Genomic DNA, 25,684 nt, shown 5'->3' with positions numbered 1-25,684 from the left:
GCTAGATTTTTGTACACAAGTCTCTTCTGACTTGAATCTGACCTAAGAGGCGATAATGTTACCCAGTGAGTCATGGCTGACAGTGTGCTATAAATGCTAGGTGAAAAGCCTTCCATCCCTTTTAATACTTTTTATAACCAATAAATGTAAGAGTTGAAAGAATATTTTTTATTAAAAAATACAGCACTTTAAAAAAAAGCTTGCTGAAATGATCTCTCTGCAGGGCCCTTGGGGAGATTGACCTTTCAACCCTGGAGACTCCCGGGCAGCCCGGGAGGGGTTGGCAACCGCTGGTTGTGTTTACCTGATTTTTTTTTTCCAAAATGGCAGCCGGGAGGAAGCGGAGTAAAACCAGTCGGCATATTCGCCACGCTGGGACACGGTTTTCTGGCGTAAAGAATTGAGAGTGGGAATGGGAATGGAAATAAACGGGGATTAAATGCCGGGGATTGGGACGGAGGCGGGAGGGCAGGGCGTTTTATCTGTTGATCTGTTTTTTTTTCTGATTTTGACGAATGTGCGGCCGAGAGTTGAGGTAGGCAGTTCCGCTTCCCCATCTCCCCTCCCCCTCGCTCACCGACAACAATCGATTCGATTAGTCAGAGCAGCGGAGGGATCGGCATCGGGTTGTGGGCAGCTCTTGGGGATGGAGGCGGACGAGGGAAGGCAGGGGCCCGGGAGGCGGTAACTCGAGCCCCAGGAGTAAGCCCAGGGCCTGTGAGGGGAGGAAACCGGGGGCTCAGTTAGTGAGTGAGCCGGCGGGAGAGGGGCCCACAGGCGGGGAGATCAGAGCCGGGACCCCGGGCCCAGGGAGGCTTTAACCCGCAGCCAGAGGGGAGGGGAGAGGGGCAATAGACCGAGACAGGTCTATCCCCAGCTCCAGGGAGGGATGGAGATGAGGAACAGCCCTGGAGGAAGAGACCGACTCTGTCCGCTAGAGAATAATACTGACCTGGGAGACCAGCAGGAGAGTAATACTGACCTGGGAGTGAATAACTGCCATAGACAGCATAATAATACCCTGGGAGAGGCTGATTCCCAGCTCCAGGGAGGCTTTAACCACAGCCAGCCTGATAATACTGACCTAGGAGACCAGCTAGAGAATAATACTGACCTGGGAGTGAGTAACTGCCATAGACAGCATAATAATACCCTGGGAGAGACGGAGATTGGTCATACCCCTCTAAAGGGAGACCAACCCTACCAGCTAGGGAATAATACAGATCTGGGAGCGAGTGACTGCTATAGTCAGGCTAATAATACACTGGGACACCAGCAAGTGAATAATACTAACCAGGGAGTGGGATATTGTCACAGTCAGGATAATAATGTCCTGGGAGAGATGGAGGTTGGTAATACCCCCCTAAAGGGAGAACAATTCTGCCAGCGAGAGAATAGTACTGACCTGGGAGTGAGCAACTGCCATAGTCAGGGTAATGATACCCCAGAAGAGGCTGATCAGGGAGAGACAGAGTTCAGTCATAGCCCTGGAGGGAGAGGCGGACCCCACCAGCAGGAGAATAGCACTAATCTGGGAGTGGGCAACTGCCACAGTCAGGGTAATGATACCCCAGGAGAGGACGAAGAGTATAGCCCGGGAAGTGGAGACCATCCATGCCAGAGTGACATGGAGATAATTGATAACCAGACTGGGATTGTGGTTAACAGCAGATTGGGAGTAATTGAAGCTGAGGAAGAGATCGTTCGTGCGCACAATGGGAAAAGTGTGAGAGGGGGAACAGGTGATTGTGTGTTCGAAAATGAGACAAAAGCAGACTCTGAGGAAGAGCAGGCGCAGGAGAGAGCATTTGTGTTAGTAGCTGAGAGTGAAAGCTACATGGAGGTTGGGAGAAACGGGCTGGCATCAGAGGATGGAGAGTATGTGACAGGAAACAGTGTCTCCACACAGGAACTAAAGAGAACATCAAAGGGAGGAATACATCAAGAACAAGGGAAAGACGGTGATGGAGGCAAGGATGTGCCGACAGCGAAAACTGCAGAAGGGGGAAAAGAGGAAGGGATAAGCATGGAGCTCCATCTGCCTGGGGTCGGTCGTGGGGAGAAGCAATGCACAGTGGAGGAAAGCTGCCTTGAAACGGAGACACTGGAAGAAAAGGGACGAAAGAAGAACATGTCTGCAGTGCAAATGAGAGACAAATTCACACAGTATGTGTCAACAGAGGCAAGGCTGCAGGAGGTGAAAATTGAAACGCTGCAGAAACAAGAGCAAAAGACAAGCAGAGGTGGAAGCAAAGAAATGGGCAATGAGGGAAACTGCCCAAACTCAGAATTGACTGCGGTGCAGGAGGCAGATAAGAACACAACTGGACAGACTGTTGAGGAGCAAGATGTCAACCAGAGTAAAGAGAATTATAAATTGATTTTGGAATTGGAGAGCACCGCAGACCTCCAGCTGGGGAACGAGTGCAGGGGAACTGAATCAGACACCGATGGGCCATTGCTTACGGCAGCAAGCACTGACGAGCTGCAGACGTCCACTTCAGCATGTGACAGTTGCTCTGAGCATTCTGCCTCCCCTCAAATGCGTTTGGATTTGCTCTCCCCTCTTGGACAGGACATCACCCATCCACTTGCATTGATTCCCTCCACTCCAGACCAGGCCAGTGATTCCACCTTGCTCTCGCCCTCAGTGGATGGCCGGGTGAAGCAATGCGTGAAACGGGTAACCTTTCCCTCGGACGAGGCCATCGTCTCTGGAGCAGTAGAGCCTAAAGACCCTTGGAGACATGGTAAAGCTCAGATATATGTTGTTTTCCAATTTAATTTCTGCAGCAAGCTTGATTCTCTCTTCACAAGTCTCGTGGGTTAATACGTTAGTGTTCCTGTTGGTAATGTACACGTCTCATTTGGTATTAATTGTGCTGAGTCACCTGCTATCAAAGACAGTGGCAGCAGAGGCTGCTACAATTCCCCTCGATGCCCCTGGTCTAAGAAAGGGAGAAATCGGCCTGAATTCCCACTTTAAATCACTGTCCTGCTGGGAAGTGCGTGGATGTCTTGCAAGTTGCGACACAGAAGCAGGTCGTGTTTGTGTTTTATGTTCCATGTGAGCAGTTGTCCTAGTCCTGCGCGCCCGTTGATTTCCCATATGTCAAGCGAGGGCAGGATCAAGTGTAGCTGTGATGCCCACCATGGTCAAATAGACTGCTGACACTGCTTGTCTCATGGATAAAGAGCAAACACTTGGGTGAGATACTAGGGGGGTGTCTTGTGTCTTTGCACTAGAATAAGTTGGTGTCTGTAGGATGAAAAGGGTGGGAGTGCAATGTTTTTTATTGCGCTTAATGTTTACTCCTTATCTGGATCGATTGGACAAAACAATTTGATTAAGATTTTCTTGGGAGATTAAGTAGTGGTTGCCCCCAATTGATCCTTTTTACTTGGAAAAGACATTGAGCTCTTGTTAATGTTCTGTTTGTTCCATTGGGCTAAGTTACATCATCTTAATGTTGTCAGTACTCCGTATTTATACAAAAAAAACCTCAAGTCAACAGTGAGGGGCAGACAAGTAAGAGTGTGTGTGTGTCCACGAGAGAGAGAGAGAAAGAGACCCGACAATATACAGTGTCCCCGATCCCACCTCCATCGCTGTGAGGCTAGGATGTCAAAAGGATTGGGCTGCACTCACTGGTTTCCTAGTGAAGAGGCAGTGTTATGTTTGTGGGAGGCTTCGAGCAAGCCTGCACTCCAGGTTTTGTAGAAATCAGAATTCCTACTTTCCTGAAAGCACAAGCTTTTAATGGGGAACAGTTCCAAGGTGTTGGATGGCTTTGGGGTCCCTCAACTAGTTGGTCGCGCTTGATGCGTGAGGCCAGTGAGTGTTGCTGTACAATTAAAACTCTGGGGCATGGAGTGTGGGTGTCATACCTGAGCACAAATCGGTCTTCAACCAACAGCTGCTCACATGTATTACAATGCAGATAACTGGATAAAAACAGAAAATACACAGTAAATTAAAAGGGAAAAGAGATTTTCTGTCTTGAGACTAAACCAGACTGTTCACAGCCTTGGCGTTGTATTTGACCCTGAGCTGAGCTTCCAACTTGGTATCCCCTCTCATCACCAAGACTGTTGACTTCCACCTTTGTAACGTTGCCCTCTGCCCTTGTCTCGGCTCATCTGCTGCTGAAATCCTTCTCCATACCTGTTACTTCTCGGTCCGTTATTCCAATGCTGTCCTTGTGGCCTCCCACCTTGCACCATACATAGACTTCAGCTCATCTAAAACTCTGCTGCCCTTGTCTTAACTCGCACCAAGTCCCGTTCCCCTATCACCCCTGTGCTCGCTGACCAGCATTGGCTACCGGTCCAGCAACGCCTCGATTTTAAAACTTTCATCCTTGTTTTTTAATTCCTCCCTGGCCCAACACTATCGCTAACCTCGTCCAGCCCTGCAACCCTCTGAGCTCTCTGCGCTCCTCCAATTCTGACCTCTTGTGCATCTGCGATTTTTATCCCTCCTGTTTGACAGCCGAGCTGGCCGAGTCCTACAGGACATATCTGCCAGACTGGGCCTGCGGCAGGGGGTGAGGGAACCAACAAGAGGGAAAATCCTACTGGACCAATCTTCCTGTCACAGATGCATCTGTCCGTGACAATATAGGTAGGAGTGACCACCGCACAGTCCTCATAAAGAGGAAGTTCTGTCTTCACATTGAGGATACCCTCCATCGTGTTGTGTGGCACTACCACCATGCTAGATGGGATAGATTCAGACAGATCTAGCAACTCAAAACTGGGCATCCATGAGGCGCTGTGGACCATTAGCAGCAGCAGAATTGTACTCAACCACAATCTGTAACCTCATGGCCCAGCATATCCTCCACTCTACCATTACCATCAAGCCTGGGGACCAACCCTGGTTCAATGAAGAGTGTAGGAAGACATGCCAGGAGCTGCACCAGACCTAAAAATGAGGTGTCAACCTGGTGAAGTTACAACATGGGACTACTGCATGCCAAACAGCAGAAGCAGCATGCGCTAGACAGAGCTAAGCGATCCCACAAACAATGGATCAGATCAAAGCGCTGCAGTCCTGCCATATCCAGTCGTGAATGGTGGTGGACAATTAAACAACTGACGGGAGGAGGAGGCTCCACAAATATCCCCATCCTCAACGATGGGGGAACCCAGCACATCAATGCAAAAGGCAAGGCTGAAGCATTTGCAACCATACCTAGCACAAAGTAAGATGGTTGTGGTTGTTGGAGGCCAGTCATCTCAGCCCCAGGACATCACTGCAGGAGTTCCTCAGAGTAGTGTTCTAGGCGCAACCATCTTCAGCTGCTTCATTAATGACGTTCGTTCAATCATAAGTTCAGAAATGGGGTTGTTTGCTGATGATTGCACAGTGTGCAATACCATTCGCAGCGCCTGAGATACTGAAGCAATCTCTGCCAATATGCAGCAAGGGCTGGACAGCATTCAGGCCTTGGCTGATGTGTGGCGTGGATATTACTTGCCACTTAAGTGCCAGGCAATAACCATCTCCAACAAGAGAGAATCTAACCATCTTCCCTTGAAATTCAACGACATTACGATCGCTGAATCCTCCACAATCAACATCCTGGGGGTCACCATTGACCAGAAACTGAACTGTACCAGCCATATAAATACTGTGGCTACAAGAGTAGGTCAGAGGCTGGAAATGCTGTGTCGAGTAATTCACCTCCTGACTCCCCAAAGCCTGTCCACCATCGACAAGGCACAAGTCAGGAGTGTGATGGAATACTCTCCACTTGCCTGGATGGGTGCAGCTCCAACAACACTCAAGAAGCTCGACACCATCCAGGGCAAAGCAGCCCGCTTGATTGGCACCCCATCCACCACCTTCAACATTCACTCCCTTCACTACCGACACACAGTGGCAGCAGTGTGTACCATCTACAAGATGCACTGCAGCAACTCACCAAGGCTCCTTCGCCAGCACCTTCCAAACACACGACCTCTACCAACTAGAAGGACAAGGGCAGCAGACACATGGGAACACAACAACCTGCAAGTTCCCCTCCAAGCCAATCATCATCTTGACTTGGAAATATATCACTGTTCCTTCACTGTCACGGGTCAAAATCCTGGAACTCCCTTCCTAACAGCACTGGGTGTATCTGCACAACATGGACTGTAACGGTTCAAGAAGGCACTGCCTTCCCTAGGGCAGTTAGGGATGGGCAGCAAGTTTTGGCCGAGCCAGGGATGCCAAAATCCCATGAAGGAATTAAAAAAAAAAAAGCTATGCCTGGGCTTTATGCTCTGGAATTCGCTCTGCCCCACAAAGCTTCTCCACCTCTCTTTCCTCCTTTAAGACAGTGCTTAAAACCTTTTTGACTAAGTATTTGATCACCTGTCCTATTATCTCCTTATGTGGCTCGGTGTCAAATTGTCCTGTATTGGACCTGTGAAGTGATTTGGGACATTGTGCATTTATATAGCACCTTTAACATGGTGCATTGTTATTATAGTTGCTCTTACTGAGGTTGTGAAAAGATCTCACAAATTGCTGCACCATTATCAGCAATTTCTTACATCGTTTCGCCAGCAACAGTATCCCTATTAATAGCAATGGTGCAATATAGCAGTTAGCTAGATAGAGGACGTGAATGGAAGGCTGCGATTGCATCCCCAGTTTGTCCCCTCAACTCCATTATTTACTGGGATAAGGCATCATGAGGGCCAGCAGCCCTCTGCCTCCCCACGTGCATTTGGGTCTAGGACAGTGAGTGTTGAAAGGCTGTTCGTCTGTGAGTGCTTTCATAATCCAGCCCAATTCTGTCCTCGTTGGATCTCCACAAATGCACTCTTTCCAGCCAGGGCCACTGTGTTGTGGTGAGGACTGGGAACCCTGACTGATATTCTTTTCCCTTGAATGGTGGTTATGGGGAAGGGGAGGGGGGTGTGAGGGCACTGAGGCAAATAGCCTTGTCCAGTTACTGTTCTGGCTGAAGTTTGTCAGCCTGTGATCTGGTCTTATTGGCCAATCAGTGACACTTTAAAAAGAAAAGAAATTACCTTTTTCAATTAGATTCCCAAAGTATTGTCATATTTTGTGAAGCTGTTACATGTGGAGGTCTTCATTCATGCTTGTATTTTATGCAGTTACGTGGTTTAAAAAAAAGACTAGTTCTTCCAGCAGCCCGGTATAATAAAAGCAAAATACTGCAGATGCTGGAAATCTGAAATAAAAACAATAATTGCTGGAAATACTCAAGGTCTGACAGCATCTGTGGAGAGAGAAGCAGAGTTAATGTTTCAGGTCAGTGACCCTTCATCAGAACCCCAGTATAATCTTGTGCTATAGATTCATTTCATTTTACCCCACTCGGCTTTTGAACACGAGGGTGGGAGAGGCACCAAGATAACAGCCAATGCTGAGAAACAGAAGTGACATTTCCTAGTGATGGTGTAAATTAAAACAAAACAGTATCACAGTTTTACAGGGTTGTCAACTTTACTACCTCAACAGTGTACCGGCAGTGTTGAAAGGGAATGTGCATGCGAGGGAAAGTACTTTCCCCATTTTGTTTTCTCCTGTTCCCCAAGGTGCTGACAGCATGTCTGGGCTCATTACCTCATTGTACCTCATTAGGTGGTTATTTATCCGTTGAGCGTGGACAGTGCTATTTGTGCTCACCTAGTATTCACACAGCGGGGTGGGGGGGGATATCACCAGGCAATGATCAGGAGCAGAAAGTCAAGCTGGCTGATTTTCTTCGCCCGAGAGTCTTTTTGATCACTGAGTCAGGCTTGTTTTGGTCTCCTGTTGCTGCTTCACCTCATATAAGGTAGCTCCGCACCGGCCAGATATCGAACCTGGAACCTTCCTAATCCGTATGTCTCCGTGTACCAGATTGAACATAGAACAGTACAGCACAGTACAGGCCCTGTGGAAATGTTTACTGACTGACAGTCTCCTCCCTCTTTCCATGCAGTGATTATTGACCGCTGACTTCGAGGAAAGCAAAGGGTGGTCACTGAACAAAAACAGCTTGCAGTTATATAGTGTCCTTAACACAGTAAAACATCACAAGGCGCTGAACAAGGGTATTATTAATCGAAGCATATTTGAAACCGAGCCACTCAAGGAGATATCAGGACAGATGATCAAACAGACTTTAAGGAGCATCTTAAAGGAGGAAAAAGAGGTGGGGAGGTTTAGGGAGGGAATTCCAGAATTGGGGCCCAGGCAATGGTGGAGCGTTTTAAAAAACGGGGGTGCTCCAGAGTCCAGAATTGGAGGAACACAGATATCCCGGAGGGATTGCAGGGCTGGAGGAGGTTACAGAGATGGCGAGAGGTGTGACCATTGGAGGGATTTGAAAACGAGTCTTAGACTGGGGGCTAGTGTAGGTCAGCGAACACAAGGGTGATGGGTGAATGAGACTTGGTGTGATTAAGATACGGGCAGCAGAGTTTTAGATGAGCACAGGTTTAAGTGGGATAGAGATGAAAGGCCAGCCAGGAGAGCGTCGGAATAGTGCAGTCTAGAGGTAACAAAGGCATGGATGAAGGTTTCAGCAGAGGATGAGCTGAGGCAGGTCAATCTGTAAGCACATAGCTTTGTTGAAGTTTGTTTTGTTGACTTCTTAAGGCAGATTTCACTATTTCCTACATAGGTAGTCAACTGTAGTACACTCCGATATGAATATTCTTGCTAGTCCGGCTTGCCCACTTCGTTGCTAAACAAATTCTTGATTGTTGATAGTTGCAGGTGTAATGCTTATTGGTACTTCAATACTGGCTACCATCAAATTAGTTTTATGTTACAGTAATGCCAGCCAGATAGGTGAAGTCATCCAGTCAGATGTTAGGTGTAAGCAGACAGAGTTTCTCCAGTTTGAAAGCATTTATAAATTTGGCATCCTTGGTGGAAATGTACAGTGCGTTAGGAGAAACTGAGAAATGAATTTCATGGCGGTACATCCCATGCCAGTTTGTTTTACTGTTTCCATTTCAGGAACAAACATAAGAATTCGAGAAACCCCATTTCAAAATGTCTCCTCCTTTGTCCTGAAGATGCTGACTCCTGCAGGTGTACCATTCCTCTGTTGATGGCTGCTCTGCCATCCGCAACGCGAGTGGACATTTTTCACAGGCGAGCGTAACAGATGTGTGCTGTCAGGTTATTCTGTGTGTGCGGGATCAGTGCCAAGGCTGATCCTGTCCTCAACTGGCATCCACATATATGTCTGTACTTCCCAACAGTGGGCATAGGGCAGCAATCAGGTACAAGAAGCCCTGACTGGTTTTCTAGGCTGGAGATATTGAGATGCCCAACTGAGATTGGCACACTCAGTTCAGGCAGGGGATTGATTGGCACCTTTCTGCATGCAGTGCCACACCCCTTTCACTTGCATTTCAAGCCCTCATGCCCCTTCCCTTCGATATCCTGTGTCAGCAGCCAGTGGAGCAAGTGGCCTTCTTTCAAAACTCTGCCAATGCCGCTTTTCAACCGGCTAGACAGTGAGTTGTTTAATTTCGATTTGTCTTGCCTGGAGCCCCACAGTGCACTTCCACGGTTGAAATGTGGAGAAGATAGTAAATCAGGAAACCGTGTTCAACTGAGTAGGAGGAAGGGGAGACAGAGGCTGATATGGGGTTCCACAGTACGAGGCCACAGGGAAGAATAAGTTAAAGTAGGAGATGATGTGCTGAGTTTCGATTTCAACGCACTGAGGTTTTAGGGAGGAGCTGCGTTTGGACCATTGGACCAGATACCTGATGTGCAGGCATGCATGGATGTGAACCCTCGTCCGACACTTTCAGACCTCAGTCACAGTTTCCTGTGAGCTCTGTCTTGTGAAACTGCTGTGAACCACACAGCTCCAGTGAGGTCACGTGGCACAAGGCAGCTACAATTTGCACATGGAAAATCTTAATCCATCAACTGCACATTACACACATTCAGAAACTGGGACAGACAGACTGTACTCACTGTACCTGCAGTCTTTCCAGAATTTTGGAGTGGGGGCATTGGTGAGGAATAGAAAATGCAGTGATGTGACCAGATAAATATATAAGTGAGGCAGTTCCGCAAGGGTCTACAGGAAAATATTCTGCTATAAAGGAAGGGTTCTACAAATAAATACAATATTTTTAATAAATACTGTCTGTTCAGGCAGAAGTAAAATCTTTTAGCCATCTGTTTGAGAGGTGGATCAAAGATGATTCTTCCCTCCCTCAGAGGAGATGTTGACCCCTGAAATTGTGTTGCGTCCTTGAAACCTGTTCCTTTTGTTACGACCAGGTGAGCAATGTGTCTAGGGGGTCCTTTGCTGTCTTTACCTGGTCTTATGGTAACAGGGTTAAATTTTAAACGCACTGTGTTTTGAGCTCCCCTTTTGTGAATCCTTGTTCACAACTTTCCAACTATAAGGCAAAGAAATGAGCACAAACAGGCTTTCTTTGGTTTAAAGACGAAAGATGAAATTTATTAAACCTTAAACTTAAAATCTAATACAGTTCACGCCTACTGATATATGACGCGCCCACGCTAGCATGCACACGCGATATAACCATGCAGATGGGGACAGAAAAGAGAAGAAACGATAAGTATAACAGTTTGAGGAAGAAAGTTAGGAGATTCCAAATGGTTCCTCTCAATGATGTGTCTGCTTAAAACTAAGTCCACGAGAAACCACATGTTCCGACTTTTGTGTCTTTATCCAAGTTTATGTACACCTTAGGATGGGGCTGCGCCACCACCATCGCATGAAACCACTCTATCTGTAACCTCGGTTACTGGGACCTCAGCTATTAAATCAATGGCAAAGCTTTCATTTACTTCTTTCTGTCGCCCAACAAATCTGACTTGTCTGTAATCATCCTTTCCAAAACCTGTCCTTTCTCCCCAGCCCGGTGGATGGAGGTGACAACAGCAGCGGTTCCCGGTCGGGACCGAGGCCGGTGCCGGGCGGCCAGATCTGGCAGCAATTTGCTATTCTGGAGCGAGAGACGCAAACCCGCGGTGGAAGCCATCTTCCCTCGGTCACCTTAACTAACACAACTAAAACCAGATTTTGTTGTGTGGAAAGTGGCTTCTTGTTGCCCATTTCACAGTTATCACAGTTCAGAGTAACTTGTTGCATTTGAAGTGCCTTAGGGTCCTCTGGTTAGATGAGCTGGGATGCTATGTGAATTAAGGTCTTTTTTTGTTCATTGGTATATCCATTTAGAACATGATTCAGCTCCCATAGGCATTGTGCTATGTGTCACAGCACATCTGTTACCACCAATGGAGTTGCTGCTTAATGCTGAGACCATTGTTACCGCAGAATGATCTTGTTAGGGTGGGCATGCTTCTGTGGGGAAGTCTCAATTTTTACCCTCCCATCCAACGTTCTTATCTTAGTTCACAGGGCCAGAGATGATGAGTTTCAAACTCCATATAATCTTTGTTTCAAGAAAAATGTTCAGAGTTAGTGGCCTTACTTGGCAGAGCTAATTCTCTGTGCAATCACTGCCTGAGCCCACACTCTTAGATTTAACATTCCCACAAGAGCTCCCCAGTGCTGAGCTGGACAGACCCAGGTTTGGTACCCGGGTTTCTGTGATGAGCAAGCTGATCTCAGCCAGGGCAGTGTGACAAATTACCCCCAGTAGCTCTGGGTTAGGAAGAGGAACACTGACTGTTGAACTCTGTTGGGCAAATGCCTATTTGTGCACGTTGGATAAGAACAGAATTGGGTTTGATTGTGATATCATGCAATGGTTGAATATCTTGCAGCCTGCACTTATGGCCAAGGTTCACATGTGAATAATGAACTCTTGGGTGAGGTACTGAAAGGGGCTGGGCTTCCATAGCACTCCCCATGAAGAAATCAATCTCTTTACGGAGTTGGGGGGTGGGGGGTAGGTTTGATTGGCAAAGGAACCAGAGGCGACATGAGGAAAAACTTTTTTTTTTAACCAAGTGGTTAGGATTTGGAATGCACAGCCTGATAGGGCAGTGGATACAGATTCAAAGGTAGCTTTCAGAAAACAATTGGATAAATACTTGAAGGAGAAAGATTTGCAGGGATATTGGGAAAGAACGACAGAGCGGGACTAACTGGATTGCTCTCCGAAAGAGCTGACATGGACTTGATGGGCCGAATAGTCTCCTGCTGTACTGGCCTGTGATTTATGGAGGACTTGCCCTGGCAGAGAAAATTAGTGTAAAAATAAGAAGTAAATGTGCCTGCAGATATGGTCAGGCATTGGTTTTTGGCTGTGCTTTAGTTGGGTAACGACATTGCAAATTTAAACAATTCTTGCTCCACACTTGAGTGTACAAACTCAGTGAAATGATTTGCTTTATCCGTTGCGCCAGTTGCTGAGTTTATGTTGTGATGCAGAAATGTTTGTTGTCTTTCAGCCCAGAATGTAACGGTAGAGGAGATCATTGCTGCCTACAAGATGGCCTGCCAGAAGCTGAACTGCAAACCGATTAACAAGCTCCTCAAACAGATCCAAGTAAGGCTGAACTTTCAGAGCATAGTCATCCATGGTGGGAGTCTTTCTTTTTTTAAATGATAGCGCTGTCAAGCAGGATAATGCACGTTCTGTTGTAGGGAGTGGGCATATTGTATTTCATCTATTGATGGTTTAGCCCAGTTCAGCTTGGTTCATCTGGCAGCTTTTTTACTTAGGTCAGTTTTACTTGCTGCATAATTTACTGATCTAACCTGATCAAGTGTACTTCATTTCGGCAAGTTGATCCCACAATAGTTCAGCGAACAAACTGACCGCCAGCAGTTGTGTGGACCGGTACGTCCCAGGTTTGATTGCCAGGTTTGTACTGAGTCAGCTGATCTCAGTGGGGATGGCATTACAGAGGTTAGAAATGGCCCTGGACTAAGGAAAGCAAAAATCAACCATGGTCTCTGCCACTGATCACTGTCCAGTGACTGGTGATGGAGAGTGAAATGTGTGGGCATTGAGTGAGGACAGGATTAAATTGAGCTGTAATACCCTCTATGATCGAACATCCTACTAAACTTCACTCTCCAGGTTCTCCACTTGAGAAGGATACTGGAGGTCGTGAATACCAGTGGAATTATAGCCCTGGCGAAGGAGAGAATCGGGGAGAAAACTAGAGGCTGGGAAGCTTGCATTTCCTAGCAGGGCTGGAAAATGCATGTGAAACTTAAGCCCCACCCTCCTGTGGCACCGTGTTTTGGAAATGCCAGTTAACTCTGTTTCGATCTAGCACAGAGACCCCGCCCCCACCCCCCCCCCATCTACAGTTCTCTGGTAAGCTGGGAAATCAAAAGGCTTTGTTGAGAAACTCCGTGTCACTGCATTAGGGTTTTGGGCAGGGCTAGTGAGCCACGTATCATCTGGTTGATGTGATTTGGATAACAACTGTGCCAAGCTTTCAGTACCCACTCAAATTGGCTGCTTGGCTACCTTTTAGCTTCTGGGTGCTGCAACAGGTCAGGTACAGCCCTATTCATTTCTCAAAGCCTTTTCAGGCAATGCATATTTGCAGTTCTGTCCCTTATCCGTGTTTAACAGAGCACGCAGTTGATTGCTACTCACATGTTATCAGTGACTGTCTGCAGTGTTATTTACATGTCCCAGGTATCTGGGGTGTTCTATTGACACAACAACTGTAAATATGGGTTTGTCCCAGCTCCAGTGAAGTATTGCGCTTGGCAGTCCTGCATTTAAAGAGACTGTTTGCTCTACTCCCAGTCAAGTCAAGTTCCAGGCTGTGCCCATCTTGTGCAAATTGATCTTGATTTAGTGCGTTTTCTTTACACTTTTTTTTCCCGTATTCTCTTGAAGATGCTGACTTATACAGAGTTGTGGCTCCACTGATAGCAAAGCATGGTCCTGTGACTGTCCCGCACAGTGGTTAGGAGAAATATCTTTAGCGCCGAGTGATATTGGAGCACGGGACACATTGCTACAGGGATCGGTTGAGACAGAAAAAGAAAGACTGGATAAATATTTGCAATAGAGGCAGGTACAGGTCTATGAGGAGACAGCAGGGCAGTATAGCAAAACAATAGCACAGACATGATGGGCTTTATGGCTCCTTCTGTACTGTAAACTTCAGTGGTTCAGCTGGTAAGTACAATCTGGATTGTGGTATTGGACCTTACAGACCAGCAGTGCCCCAGGTTCAATTGCTGGACTGGATTGCGTTGCTTATCTAAGGCAAGGGCCCTGTAACTGGCTTCAAACCTTTGGTTCAGCGAGGGAAAATGAACAGCCAGGATTGCTACTTCTGTTCCCTGTGCAGTCTTGCTTGATGGAAAGTCTGCACATGCATACATTGGGAGGACAAGGTCAGGCTTGGCTCTGATGCCCCTGCAATTGAATAGACTGTTGGGACTCACTGTGTACACTTACACTTGAAGAAGGGTGTGGAAACATCTATAACAGCAGACCTTTGGTGTGCACAGGAGGGAAAAATAATAACATAAACAGGAGCAGGCCATTCGACCTCTCGAGCCTGCTCCTCCCTTCATTCAGATCACGGCTGATCTTCTGTAATAAATGTGTTTTTAAAGTGTTTTCAAAGTTCTGAATTATGACTAGCTCCGTGAGCCACAACACGTCAGACTTCTTCTTGATGTCTGCTACTGAGTAACAGGTATAATCTAACGGACTTTTCAAGGGTTTTTTTCCCTCGCTTTCCTTCCCCTTAACCAGCAGAATCTGTGTCTGTCTCTGTTGTCAGTTTCCTGTGGAATTTAGGAGCTGCTCTGTAAAGGGGCACGTCTCATTGTAGTCACTTTGACAGTATGGTGTGACATTCTGCCTGTTGCATCAGCATCCCGCTGATGAGAGTCTGTCAAATTCCTGTCCCCTGACATGACTGCTTACGCTACAGCCAAACCCTGAGTTTCCATCATGCAACTGTTAAATACTCCTTTGTTAAGTGGTGATCTTTATACTGTCTTATTCTCTCTCGCTTACCCCGTCCTTGAATGGTGTTAACTCTTGAGGGCTACAAATCTATAGCTGGTTGCTGTCCCAGATGCCTTACCCAAGTAGCCATTCCTCACGTGAGTGCAATTCACAAGTAACGGCATTGCAGGGAGTGGCACAACTGAGTGTGTGATCCTGCCCATACCCTTGTTCACAACTCTGGTTTGTTCCCCACCTGGCTGCCCGCTCTTTCTAAAGGCACCGAATCCAATTGTTGCTCCCCAAGTTAATGTCGGCTAATTTAGCACAAACGTGGGATGCGGTCAGCAACTTTCTCGTTAGTATGATTTGAAAATTTAATCTGGACTCATTACAATAGATAACAAAAAAAAAATCAGATAAAAGAAAGAACTTGCATTTCTATAGCACCTTTCACAACCTCAGGATATCCCAAAATGTGTTACAACCAGTGACGCACTTTTGAAGTGTAGTCACTGTCGTAATGTGGGAAAAGTGGCAGCCAATTTGCACACAGTACGCTCCCACAAACAGCAAGGTGATGACCAGACGACCTGTGTTTTTTTGTGATAGTGGTTGACGGATAAATATTGGCCAGGATACCAAAAAGAGCTCCCTCCTGCTCTTCTTTCAAATCGTGCTGTTTTTATGTCCACCTGAGAGACAGACAGAACCTGAGTTTAATGTCTTGTTTGGAAGACGGCACCACTGACAGTGTAGCAGTCTGTCAGTACTGCACTGGAGTGTCAGCCTAGATTTTGTGTTCAAATCTGTGAAGTGGGACTTGAATCCTCCACCACCTGATTCAGAGGCGAGAGTGCGACCCACTGAGGCAGGGAGAATCCATTATAGTTGGCTGTAATATACTCCTCAAGTAGCAGCAAATTACATATGAACGCTTTTTATTTGAGTGAGTCAGCTTGGCTTCGATAACCTGCCTTCACTCCAAGAGGAGGAGCTAGTGTTTTACAAGCAGCTGCCTATTTGGGGGAAAATTTCAACCGTCTGTTTGACCTCAGTATGTCCCTTTTAGACTTTGTGGCCAGATTTTAACCGTGGCTCAGTGATAGCACTCTCCCCTCTTAAGGCAGATTGCAGATTCAAGCCCCATTCCGGAGACTCAAGCGCATAATCTAGACTGACACTACAGTATCCTGTACTGTCGCAGGGATCGTCTTTCAGGTGAGACGTTAACCTGTAGCTGTGTCTACTGTCTCTTGAAGGATTCCATATCACTGTGTGAAGAAAAGTAGGTGAATTCTCCCTGTGGTCGTGAAAGGTGCTATATAAATGCAAGTTTTTCTTTACATGTTTATCCCCCAACCAACATCACTAAAATGGGCAATCTCATGATTTGTGGGACCTTGCTGTGTGCATATTGGCTGTAATATTTCCTCATGTTACAAGAGTGACTACATCAAAAAAATTACATAATTGCTTTGGGACGTCTTGAGGTTGCGAAAGGAAAAAATTTGCCTTTTCCTTTTGATGCCCTTGTTCATTTAGTGCAGCAGACCGCCATTGTCTTTTGCCAGATGTCTTTGATCAATGAATAACTGAATCAAAGTCGAGGGGGATTGAACTCTGAATGCTGTATTGTATCTAGTAACGAAAAGCTCAAATAGTGTTAGCATAGTATCTCAATAGCTCATCTGGCCAATCTCTGGGCTGGAGAATCTTAATATTACTGAATGCTTCAGAAAACTTAAATATCAGTTTGAGACAAACTCCCACCTCCAATGTCCTTAAGGAGCATCTCCATTCTTGACTGGTTCAGCAAGAGGAGCTAACAAGCAGGGGTTGGGAAGTTGCCTGTCAAATATTGACAACTAAGAGATGCAGTGGTTTTTGTCGAGGTTCATCCCAAGCAGCTCTGTAACACAGGAGTCTGTGCTTTATGGGCTGTTCCCAGGGACGCACACCGAGATAAGCATCAACTGCTGCTGGAGGACTATCAATTCGGTGAAAGGTGCCCTTTAATCTGCCCAAAACGTGCTGGTCTTCCGGTGCAAAGAGTTGTCCACGACCGAATGTTGCAGACTGGCACATTCCAAGGTCCAGGACTACGTGCTGAGGGACACACTAAAGCTTGGGGCAGCCACGGCAAAGGCTCAATGGGGAAAGACCGCTGTGTCACCAAAGTGAACTGAGGGGCTGGATCCATGGAAAACCCCTCGGGCTGTATCCAGAAAATATTTGTTTTCTGCAAAAAGTACATGGCAGGTAAAATGAAATGGAAGGGTTGTGAGGCAACTCACTCCTGTATTGAAGGAAACTGATTTCTTTTGCACTGTTTGTATTGTTGACTGTTTTTGGACTGTTTTGTAATGCATTTTTTAACAGTTTTTTACGAATAAAGTATATTTTGGAAAGAAGAAAAAAAATTTAGGCCTCCGTTATAGACCCATTGGCACATAGGGATATTGTGAGACTGCTGTCAGACCTCAAAGTTCAGTGAAAATTAGATTGTTACAAGCAGTCATGTTAACCAAGACCACCTACTTTCACCTCTAACATTGCCTGACTTCGCCCCTGCCTCGGCTCATCTGCTAAAACTCTTATCTATGCCTTTGTCACTTCTAGATTTGACTACTCCAACACACTCCTAGGCAGCTTTCCATCTTGCACCATATGTAAAATTAAGCTCATCCAAAACTCTATATCCTAACTGGCACCAAGTCCCTTTCACCTAATATCCCTTGGGCTCACTGACCTACATTGGCTCCTAGTAACGCCTCAATTTTAAAATTCTCACCCTTGTTTTTAAACCCTTCCATGACCTCCTCCCTCCCTATGTCTAACCTCTTCCAGCCCTACAATCCTGTGAGATCCAACTCTGGTCTCTGGTGCATCCCCAATTTTAATTGCTGCACTATTGGCAGCCTTGCCCTCAGTAGCCCTAATCTCTGGAATTCTCTGCCTCTCCACCTCTCTCTCCTTTTAAGACGTTGCTTAGAACCTAGTTCTTTGACCATTCTTTGGACACCTGTCCCAACATCATCTAATGTGGCCTGGTGTCAAATTTTGTTTGCTCTTGTAAAGTCTCTTGGGACGCTTTACTACGTTAAAGGCATTATATAAATGCAAGTTGTTGTTGGTTTTGCAGGTAATTATTGGTAATATTTCCTGTTTTGTAGGAGTTTACGGAACTGTCACAGAGGTTGGACTGTCTGGATCTAAAAGGTAAGGCTGATACTAAAATGTTTATTGTGAACCCTGGGATGATAGTGGAGAGGACATTTCCAGGACACAAAATACAGGGACTTGAGGTAACTGCAGTGACATTCTAAGATGGGGCATCTACAGAAAACCTTTTTGAAACTGGCAGCATACAAGATACTCACATAAGCTTAAATAAAAGGAAAATACTGCGGATGCTGGAAATCTGAAATAAAAACAAGAAATGCTGGAACCACTCAGCAGGTCTGGCAGCATCTGTGAAAAGAGAAGCAGAGTTAACGTTTCGGGTCAGTGACCCTTCTTTGAAGGACCCAAGGGACCATATCCCAGCAGCAATCCAGAAAGTTAGATGAAAAAATGCAGCAAATGAAAGGCTGTGCGCATATAAGTAAACCTATTGCAGATTAAATTAGCGAGATTGATGTCAGAATTGAGGATGGATGAGCCTGATCAGTTTATTAAACCCTTGAGTTTATTCAAAAGCAGTTTCCTTTCTTTTACAGGTGAGAAACTGGACTACAAAGCTTCTGAGGCCTTGGAAGAGGTTTTCAAACGTGTCCAGTTCAAGCTGGTGGATTTGGAGGCGACCAACCTGGATGAAGATGTGAGCTACTTAAAGATATATATTATATTTTGACATTTTGGATTTTCGCCTCCCTGCTGTCTTCCTAGATGTTTTATACATGAATGCCATGGTTACACTGCATATTTGAGGTCAGGTTTTAACTGATTTATATATTTGAATTAGTGACAATTTAAACAACACATATCTTGGTATTGTTTATGCCAGTGCCAGTTTGGATGGATCCTTGCCTAGTCAGCTGGCACATGGTGGATTGAACCTCTGTCTTTGTGCTGCTAAATACTGTGGCTCCCTTGTACTATGTACTCAGAGACTCCAGCTGGATGTAGACATCATGGACAGTACTGGTTCTTGGTTGTGTTGGCCTAAGCACTAAATAGTCCACAAAAATTCATTGTCAAGCTAGCAGCTAACCATTACTCTAACTTTCTGGATTGCTGCTGGGATATGGTCTCATGTCAGATTGCCAGTGAGCAAGGCCACAGGAGTTACTCTAATCCTGAATAAAAATTAGCAGCTCAAGACAGCATGAGAGAGAAAAGTTCATGTTTCTAGTCCGACCCTCCCTTAGAACCATGTTATTTATAATAGTGAGTGTGTTCTCGTCTGTTCTCTAATACTCTCGCGTCGCTGAGGGTACATGTGGAATTCAAAAACATTACCCCAATAATGTAAAGTGAGTGTCCCAATGTTTGTTTTATCAAAATTGTACAGACTTTCCAAACAATTGTTTACTTACTGTTTTCTTTCATCAGGGTGCTTCAGCATTGTTTGATATGATAGAATATTATGAGTCGGCCACTCAGCTCAACATCTCATTTAATAAACACATCGGGACTCGAGGATGGCAGGCTGCAGCTCACATGATGAGGAAGGTATGTGTGATTCCTTATTGTCATTTGGCCTGTGGGCTGTTTGCAACTTTGCTGTTTACTTTGTTAAATTCCTTCCCCTTTATTCCCCCATAGGCAAGACCGTACCATCTCCCCCCCCCATACCCCCCTCCCCCCATACCCCCCTCCCCAATCTCCAGAGATCGCAAGGATAATGACATCACTTGATGTAGCACAAAACCAGATGCCCCTGATATTCCCCTCCCAAGCCAGGATGCCGAAACCAATCAAAGCATGACTCCAGCCCAGCTAATTGAGCAACGTCATGACAATTGGAACTGGGACCTATTGATCCGTGTGGCTGGTCAAGTCAGTGCATAGACTTGCTGAGTCATCTCTCAATTTCACAATACCCACTTCAGTCACCCAATCAGCAGTTCAACCAAAACAAAACCAAAAGAGAATGCTGAGCGCAGCTTGCACAAAAAAAGGTCATTGAACTCTAAGCTAGCCTGCTGTCTACTGGTTACCTTAGGCAGTGGGAGAACTGCATCTGGGGCCTTAGCATTAAATGGGTTCAATTAAATTAAACTGTTGAGTGCTTCCCGATGGCTTGGTTGACAAGTTTATAGCTGTGGAATACTGAACTATACAGCCCAGAATGGTGGATGGTGTACACTGGGCGTGAATGGCAAGTGATTTGATTCATCTTGAACTGTGTGTGGAGAAGTTTTGTTTGCCTGTGTTCGGAAGTGACTTCTGTTGTTCTGTGGCTGATCATTTGCAAGTACTTGTTTTTAAAAAAAGAACTCTTATTGCATTACGTTAGTACGTTCAGGCATCCCTCGCTGTATTGAACAGTTCTTGTTGATCTCCTCCTGTTGAATGTTGTTGTTCTTTGTTGCAGACCAGCTGCCTACAGTACCTGGATGCAAGGAACACACCTCTGCTCGATCACTCTGCACCCTTTGTAGCTCGGGCTTTGCGGATCAGCAGCAGCCTCGTGGTACTCCATCTGGAAAATGCCAGCTTATCTGGCCGACCGCTCATGCTCTTGGGTAAGAAGTCATATTCAGTAATAGTTTGCACAGGGAGTGGGGGTCCTGGGTCTTAGAGTCATAGAGTAATTATGGCACAGAAGGAGTCCATTCAGCCCATCAAGCCCATGCCAGCTTTCTGTAGAGCAATCCAGTCAGTCCCATTCCCCCGCTCTATTCACGTAGCCCTGCAAGTTTATTTCCTTCAAGTGCCCAACCAATTTTTTTTGAAATCATTGATTGTCTCCACTTCCACTACGCTCATAGGCAGCGACTTTCAGGTCATTACCACTTGCTATGTAAAAAACCTCTCCTCACATTTCCCCCCCCTCCCCCCCCCCCCCCCCACCCCGCCACATCCCTTGCCCAAAACCTCAAATCTGTGTCCTCTAGTTCTTGTACCATCAGCTAATGTTTTAATGAAGGAAAGATTTGCGCTTACATAATGCTGGATAAAACATCTCAAAATGCTTCTATGCAAAGGATTATTTCAAAATTCAGTGAGTGTTGTCAATACAGCAACCATTTTGAGCACAGGAAGTTCCCTGCAGCAGTCATGCGATGAATGACCAGTTTTAATCCATAATGGAGGGAAGAATGTTAGTTAGTGTCCTGAGATCTTTAATATCCACTGGAACAAACATACAGAGCCTTGCTTTAACATCTTATCCAAAGAACGGCACCCCTGACAGTGCAGCACTCCTTCAGTAGTGCACTGGAGTGCCAGCCTACATTATGTTTTCAAGTCTTGGACTGGGATCTGAACTCCTAACTGCAACTTAGAGGTGAGTGCTACCAACAGGGCAAAGCTGACACCACAAATGCCCTTCAGTTACACTGGAGCACAGAGTAGCGGCGACATAAAATTGAAGCTTTGTAAATGATTCTGGAACTATTGAGGTAAACCCCAATGGTTTACTGGACTATATGATGGCCATTGTACAACTGAGGCCGTATAGATCTCAATCCTCGGTTTCAGTGGGACAGCAGTAACGTGGCCACTCCTTCAGTTGCAATTCGCTTTTAGGTTTCCTAACCAAGAGTATTTATATGACTGCGGAATGTCAGTTTAAGGATGCACTTAAAATGCAGCATTGTCTAGATTGATTGGTGCATTGTTCATTTTTGCCCACTCTTTGACCGTCATTCACTTATTCTTCTGATTAATTGTTATTTCTTAGAACAGATGACCTTGCAGCTTTATTGCAACAAAATCATTTTGCCTCGGTTATATTTTTTGGTCTTTTGATGATTTCCTTCCCTCATCTGACGATCCAGACTGTTGTTGGGGTGCAGTCCCATGGACCCCAGTTATCCTCTTGTTGTAATTTTTCACATGTGACCCAAGACAGTAAATGTGTGAGTTTCAACAGTCTGCCTGAGTCTGCGTGTGGGGTGGGGGATGGTGGCATAGCATGGAGGGCAGCATCGTAAGTGATGCTTTTCTTGCTTTATGTTAACACAAGGAGCTGAGATCGCTCAATACTGATCAGAAGCAGGAGTCCTAGTTTGATATATTCTTCTGCTCCCTAGCCATGCTCATAGAGGCCACTGCCCCAGTTGACGTCAGCCCAGCGTAACCTAGGCTTCAAACCTAGGTCATTCCTACTGTGTGTGGCTCAACTACTGTACATGCATGAGCCTGGACGTGTGTTGAGAGGCTATTACATTGGGGCAATATCACAGCCGAGCCCAGACCTGTACTCACTTGACCTCCACACTATACTGGCCTTGTACTTACTAGCATTGGGAGCCCTCAATGATTTTTTTTTTGTCCCCTTGACGTTCTCTTCTCACTGTCAATTTTTAACTGTCTTCTCTGGTCCATAATGAACTATTTGCCCAGATCAGCTTGAGAGGTTCCCTTCATAATCTTGAGAACGTCAATCAGATCACCCCTGTTTCACAGAAAACAAACCCAGCTTCCTCGATCCTTCCTCAAAGATAAAAGTCCTGATTCCCAGGAAAATAAAGTATTTCGGCTCATGGCATTCAAAAGGCAGATTAGCAAAACCTCGCAGTTATGTCGTAGGGCAACGTACCATTGTTGTCCACATATCCCATGTCTTACTGTGTGCCTGTTATTCCTCACGGCAGCAACCGCGTTGAAGATGAACATGACACTGCGAGAACTGTTTCTAGCCGATAACAAATTGAATGGACTACAGGACTCAGCGCAGCTGGGCAACCTCCTAAAGTTCAACTGCACTATCCAACTGATGGACCTGCGCAACAACCATATTCTAGACTCAGGTATGCAGCATGTTTCCTCTCCTACACTCACCTCTCTGAAGTCAACTTTGTGTTAGCCGATTTATCAGTATGTCGTTCTTACACCCAAATAATCAGGTTCCACTATAGATCCAGGTTTATGAAACGGGTGACGGAGTACTACAGGGTAACTACACTCGGGCTATGTTGGCTGTCCAAAGTTGGTGCAAAGCACCCGATTCTTTCTCTTAGTTTGTCATTTTTCTCCTAGTTTATTGAATTGAATGGACAGGGCATCATTGGGTTCCATGGGAATATTTGTACCATTTTATAAATTCGTTCTTGGGAGGTGAGTGTTGCCGTGAAGTCCGGCATTTACTGCACATCCCTAGTAATCCTTGTAGAACATAACATAAGAAATTGGAGTAGGAGTAGGCCATTTGGCCCTTCGAACCTGCTCCACCATTCAGTATGGTCATGTCTGATCTTCTGCCTCAACTCCACCTTCCTGCATAATCCCCATATGCCTTCATTCCCTTAGTATACAAAAATCTGTCAATCTCTGTCTTGAATATTTTCAACGACTGAGCATCCACAGCTGTCTGGGGTAGAGAATTCCAAAGATTCACAACCCTTTGAGTAAAGAAACATCTCCTCACCTCAGTCCTAAATGGCCGACCCCAAATTCTAAGACTGTCTAGGTTCCCCAGCCGAAGGAAACATTTTCTCAGTGTCTACCCATTCAGAATTTTATATGTTGCAGTTAGATCACTTTTCATTCATCTAAATTTGAGGAAATATAGGCCTAATCTACTTAGTCTGTCCTCATTGGACAGTCCTCTCATCCCAGAATGATGCCACTGTAATGTATATTGAGTTGGATATTGCACTAGTTTTGGTGCAGCTCTTCTGTTGTCCGTTCAGGTTCCGACTCCCATGAACGAATAAGTAAATAAATGCGGCATCGGATGGAGCAAAATCTCTTTGCTTTGATGCTGCTGTTATAGTCTAAATGCACCTTTAGTCTGTTTATAGTGTTGACTGATTCACAAACTACAAAGAGGTAATATTTTAAAAAAAAGTAAAATTTCATTCACCCGCTGCTTCGTTGTCTATGGTTAAAGGCACTGCCCAGTGTAGCACTGAGCCATTCAGAGTAGTAGGGAATGTATATAATGACTGCTTGGATAAGGTACCAATGACTGACCTGGAACCCAGCCCGAGTGAGAATCAGAGCCTTCAGGAAAGGCGAAAGGAAAAATGACCATGGATAGACCTCCGAAGTGCAGGACTGTTTGCCAACATACCTTTGCTTTATTCACAGGCTTGGCTTACATTTCTGATGGGTTGAAGGAGCAAAGACAGGGTCTGGTGACCTTGGTCCTGTGGAACAATCAGTTGACCCACAACGGGATGACTTACATGGCAGCTGCACTGGTAAGTGAGTAACTATGATTGCCTTTTGAAATGCACAATATTGGAAACTGGCTGTACCTTCACTGTTATCCCTACTTTTAGTGATTTAAAACATTACTTTATTAATCTGGTGTATGTACACATTTCCTGTCTACAAACATGACTTCCTATTGTCATAAGTTTTGTTCACACTTTGTGTGTCGACGTTTAACATTGAAGATTCCTACATAATCAGTTATAATGGGATTCGCTTATGTATACAAGTCCAGGTAACACTGGAGCCATTGGTTGTGGCCACATGATGTAGCACGTCTGTGTCCTCTGACCCATCATGAGCAATGCCACAGCAGATCTACAAGGAACTTTAAAATATTTATTACTTCCTCTCTTTTATTTATGTGCCTTCATTTTCTTCTTCATTGGCCTCCTTGTCTCGAGAGACAATGGGTAAGCGCCTAGAGGTGGTCAGTGGTTTGTGGAGCAGTGCCTGGAGTGGCTATAAAGGCCAATTCTAGAGTGACAGACTCTTCCACAGGCGCTGCAGATAAAATTGGTTGTCAGGGCTGTTACACAGTTGGCTCTCTCCTTGCGCTTCTGTCTTTTTTCCTGCCAACTGCTAAGTCTCTTCGACTCGCCACTCTTTAGCCCCACCTTTATGGCTGTCCGCCAGCTCTGGCGATCACTGGCAACTGGCTCCCATGACTTGTGGTCAGTGTCACAGGACTTCATGTCGCTTTTGCAGATGTCTTTAAAGCGGAGACATGGACGGCCGGTGGGTCTGATACCAATGACGAGCTCACTGTACAATGCCTCCTTGGGGATCCTGACATCTTCCATGCGGCTCACATGGCCAAGCCATCTCAAGCGATGCTGGCTCAGTAGGGTGTATATGCTGGGGAACTTGGCCGCCTCAAGGACTTCTGCGTTGGAGATACGGTCCTGCTACCTGATGCCAAGGATTCTTCAGAGGAGGCAAATATGGAATGAGTTGAGACGACGCTCTTGCCTTCATTTTAGCCCCACTTTATTTCTAATTTTCACAAGACATTTTTGGCTGAGGCGGGGAAAGTGATACTGCACTTTTGAAGATGGGGATCCTACCTGCAGTGGATTCAAACTTGCCAGGCCCGTAGTGCCCACGGCTCTGTTGTGAATATCCCCACTATGCACAGATTACATAGCACGCGCATCAGTTCCGCTGACGCTCTCATGGATAAAGGCACCAATTAGCATGATATGGACCAGAAAGGATCAGAAATTTGCAGCTCAATCGCTGGTCTATGCTGAAATAGTTGGTCTCAACCAGCAAGCAGCTGGGTCACCTCAGCTCCAGGTCCTCACAGCACAGAAAGGAGGCCATTCAGCCCATTGTGCCTATACCGGCTCTTTGAAAAAGCTATCCCATTCGTTTCACTTGCCTTGCTCTTTCCCAGCCCTGCTGGGAAGTTAAAGTAAAACAGCAAAGCTTCCCACTGCTCATCATTGTCCAGTGAACCTTACTGGAAAGTGCATGTGGGTGAACATTT

General features: G+C 45.8%; 1 protein-coding gene across 1 annotated transcript in view; it reads left to right on the top strand.

Moving 5' to 3' along the window:
* Positions 1-541: 541 nt before the first annotated feature.
* Positions 542-25,684, top strand: part of LOC137353036 (protein phosphatase 1 regulatory subunit 37-like) — a 46,091-nt gene continuing 20,948 nt past the window's right edge. The window contains exons 1-8 of the mRNA XM_068018963.1: positions 542-2,750; positions 12,374-12,471; positions 18,036-18,081; positions 18,582-18,682; positions 19,417-19,536; positions 20,402-20,552; positions 22,629-22,784; positions 24,067-24,179. Coding sequence (XP_067875064.1) covers positions 890-2,750; positions 12,374-12,471; positions 18,036-18,081; positions 18,582-18,682; positions 19,417-19,536; positions 20,402-20,552; positions 22,629-22,784; positions 24,067-24,179 — 2,646 coding nt within the window. The 5' untranslated portion in view covers positions 542-889. The remainder of the gene's footprint in view (positions 2,751-12,373; positions 12,472-18,035; positions 18,082-18,581; positions 18,683-19,416; positions 19,537-20,401; positions 20,553-22,628; positions 22,785-24,066; positions 24,180-25,684) is intronic.

Source organism: Heterodontus francisci, chromosome 40, assembly GCF_036365525.1.
Source record: "Heterodontus francisci isolate sHetFra1 chromosome 40, sHetFra1.hap1, whole genome shotgun sequence".
NCBI classification, from domain to species: Eukaryota; Metazoa; Chordata; class Chondrichthyes; order Heterodontiformes; family Heterodontidae; genus Heterodontus; species Heterodontus francisci.
The sequence above is the reverse complement of the archived record's forward strand: the minus strand, read 5'-3'. Positions and strand labels throughout refer to the sequence as shown.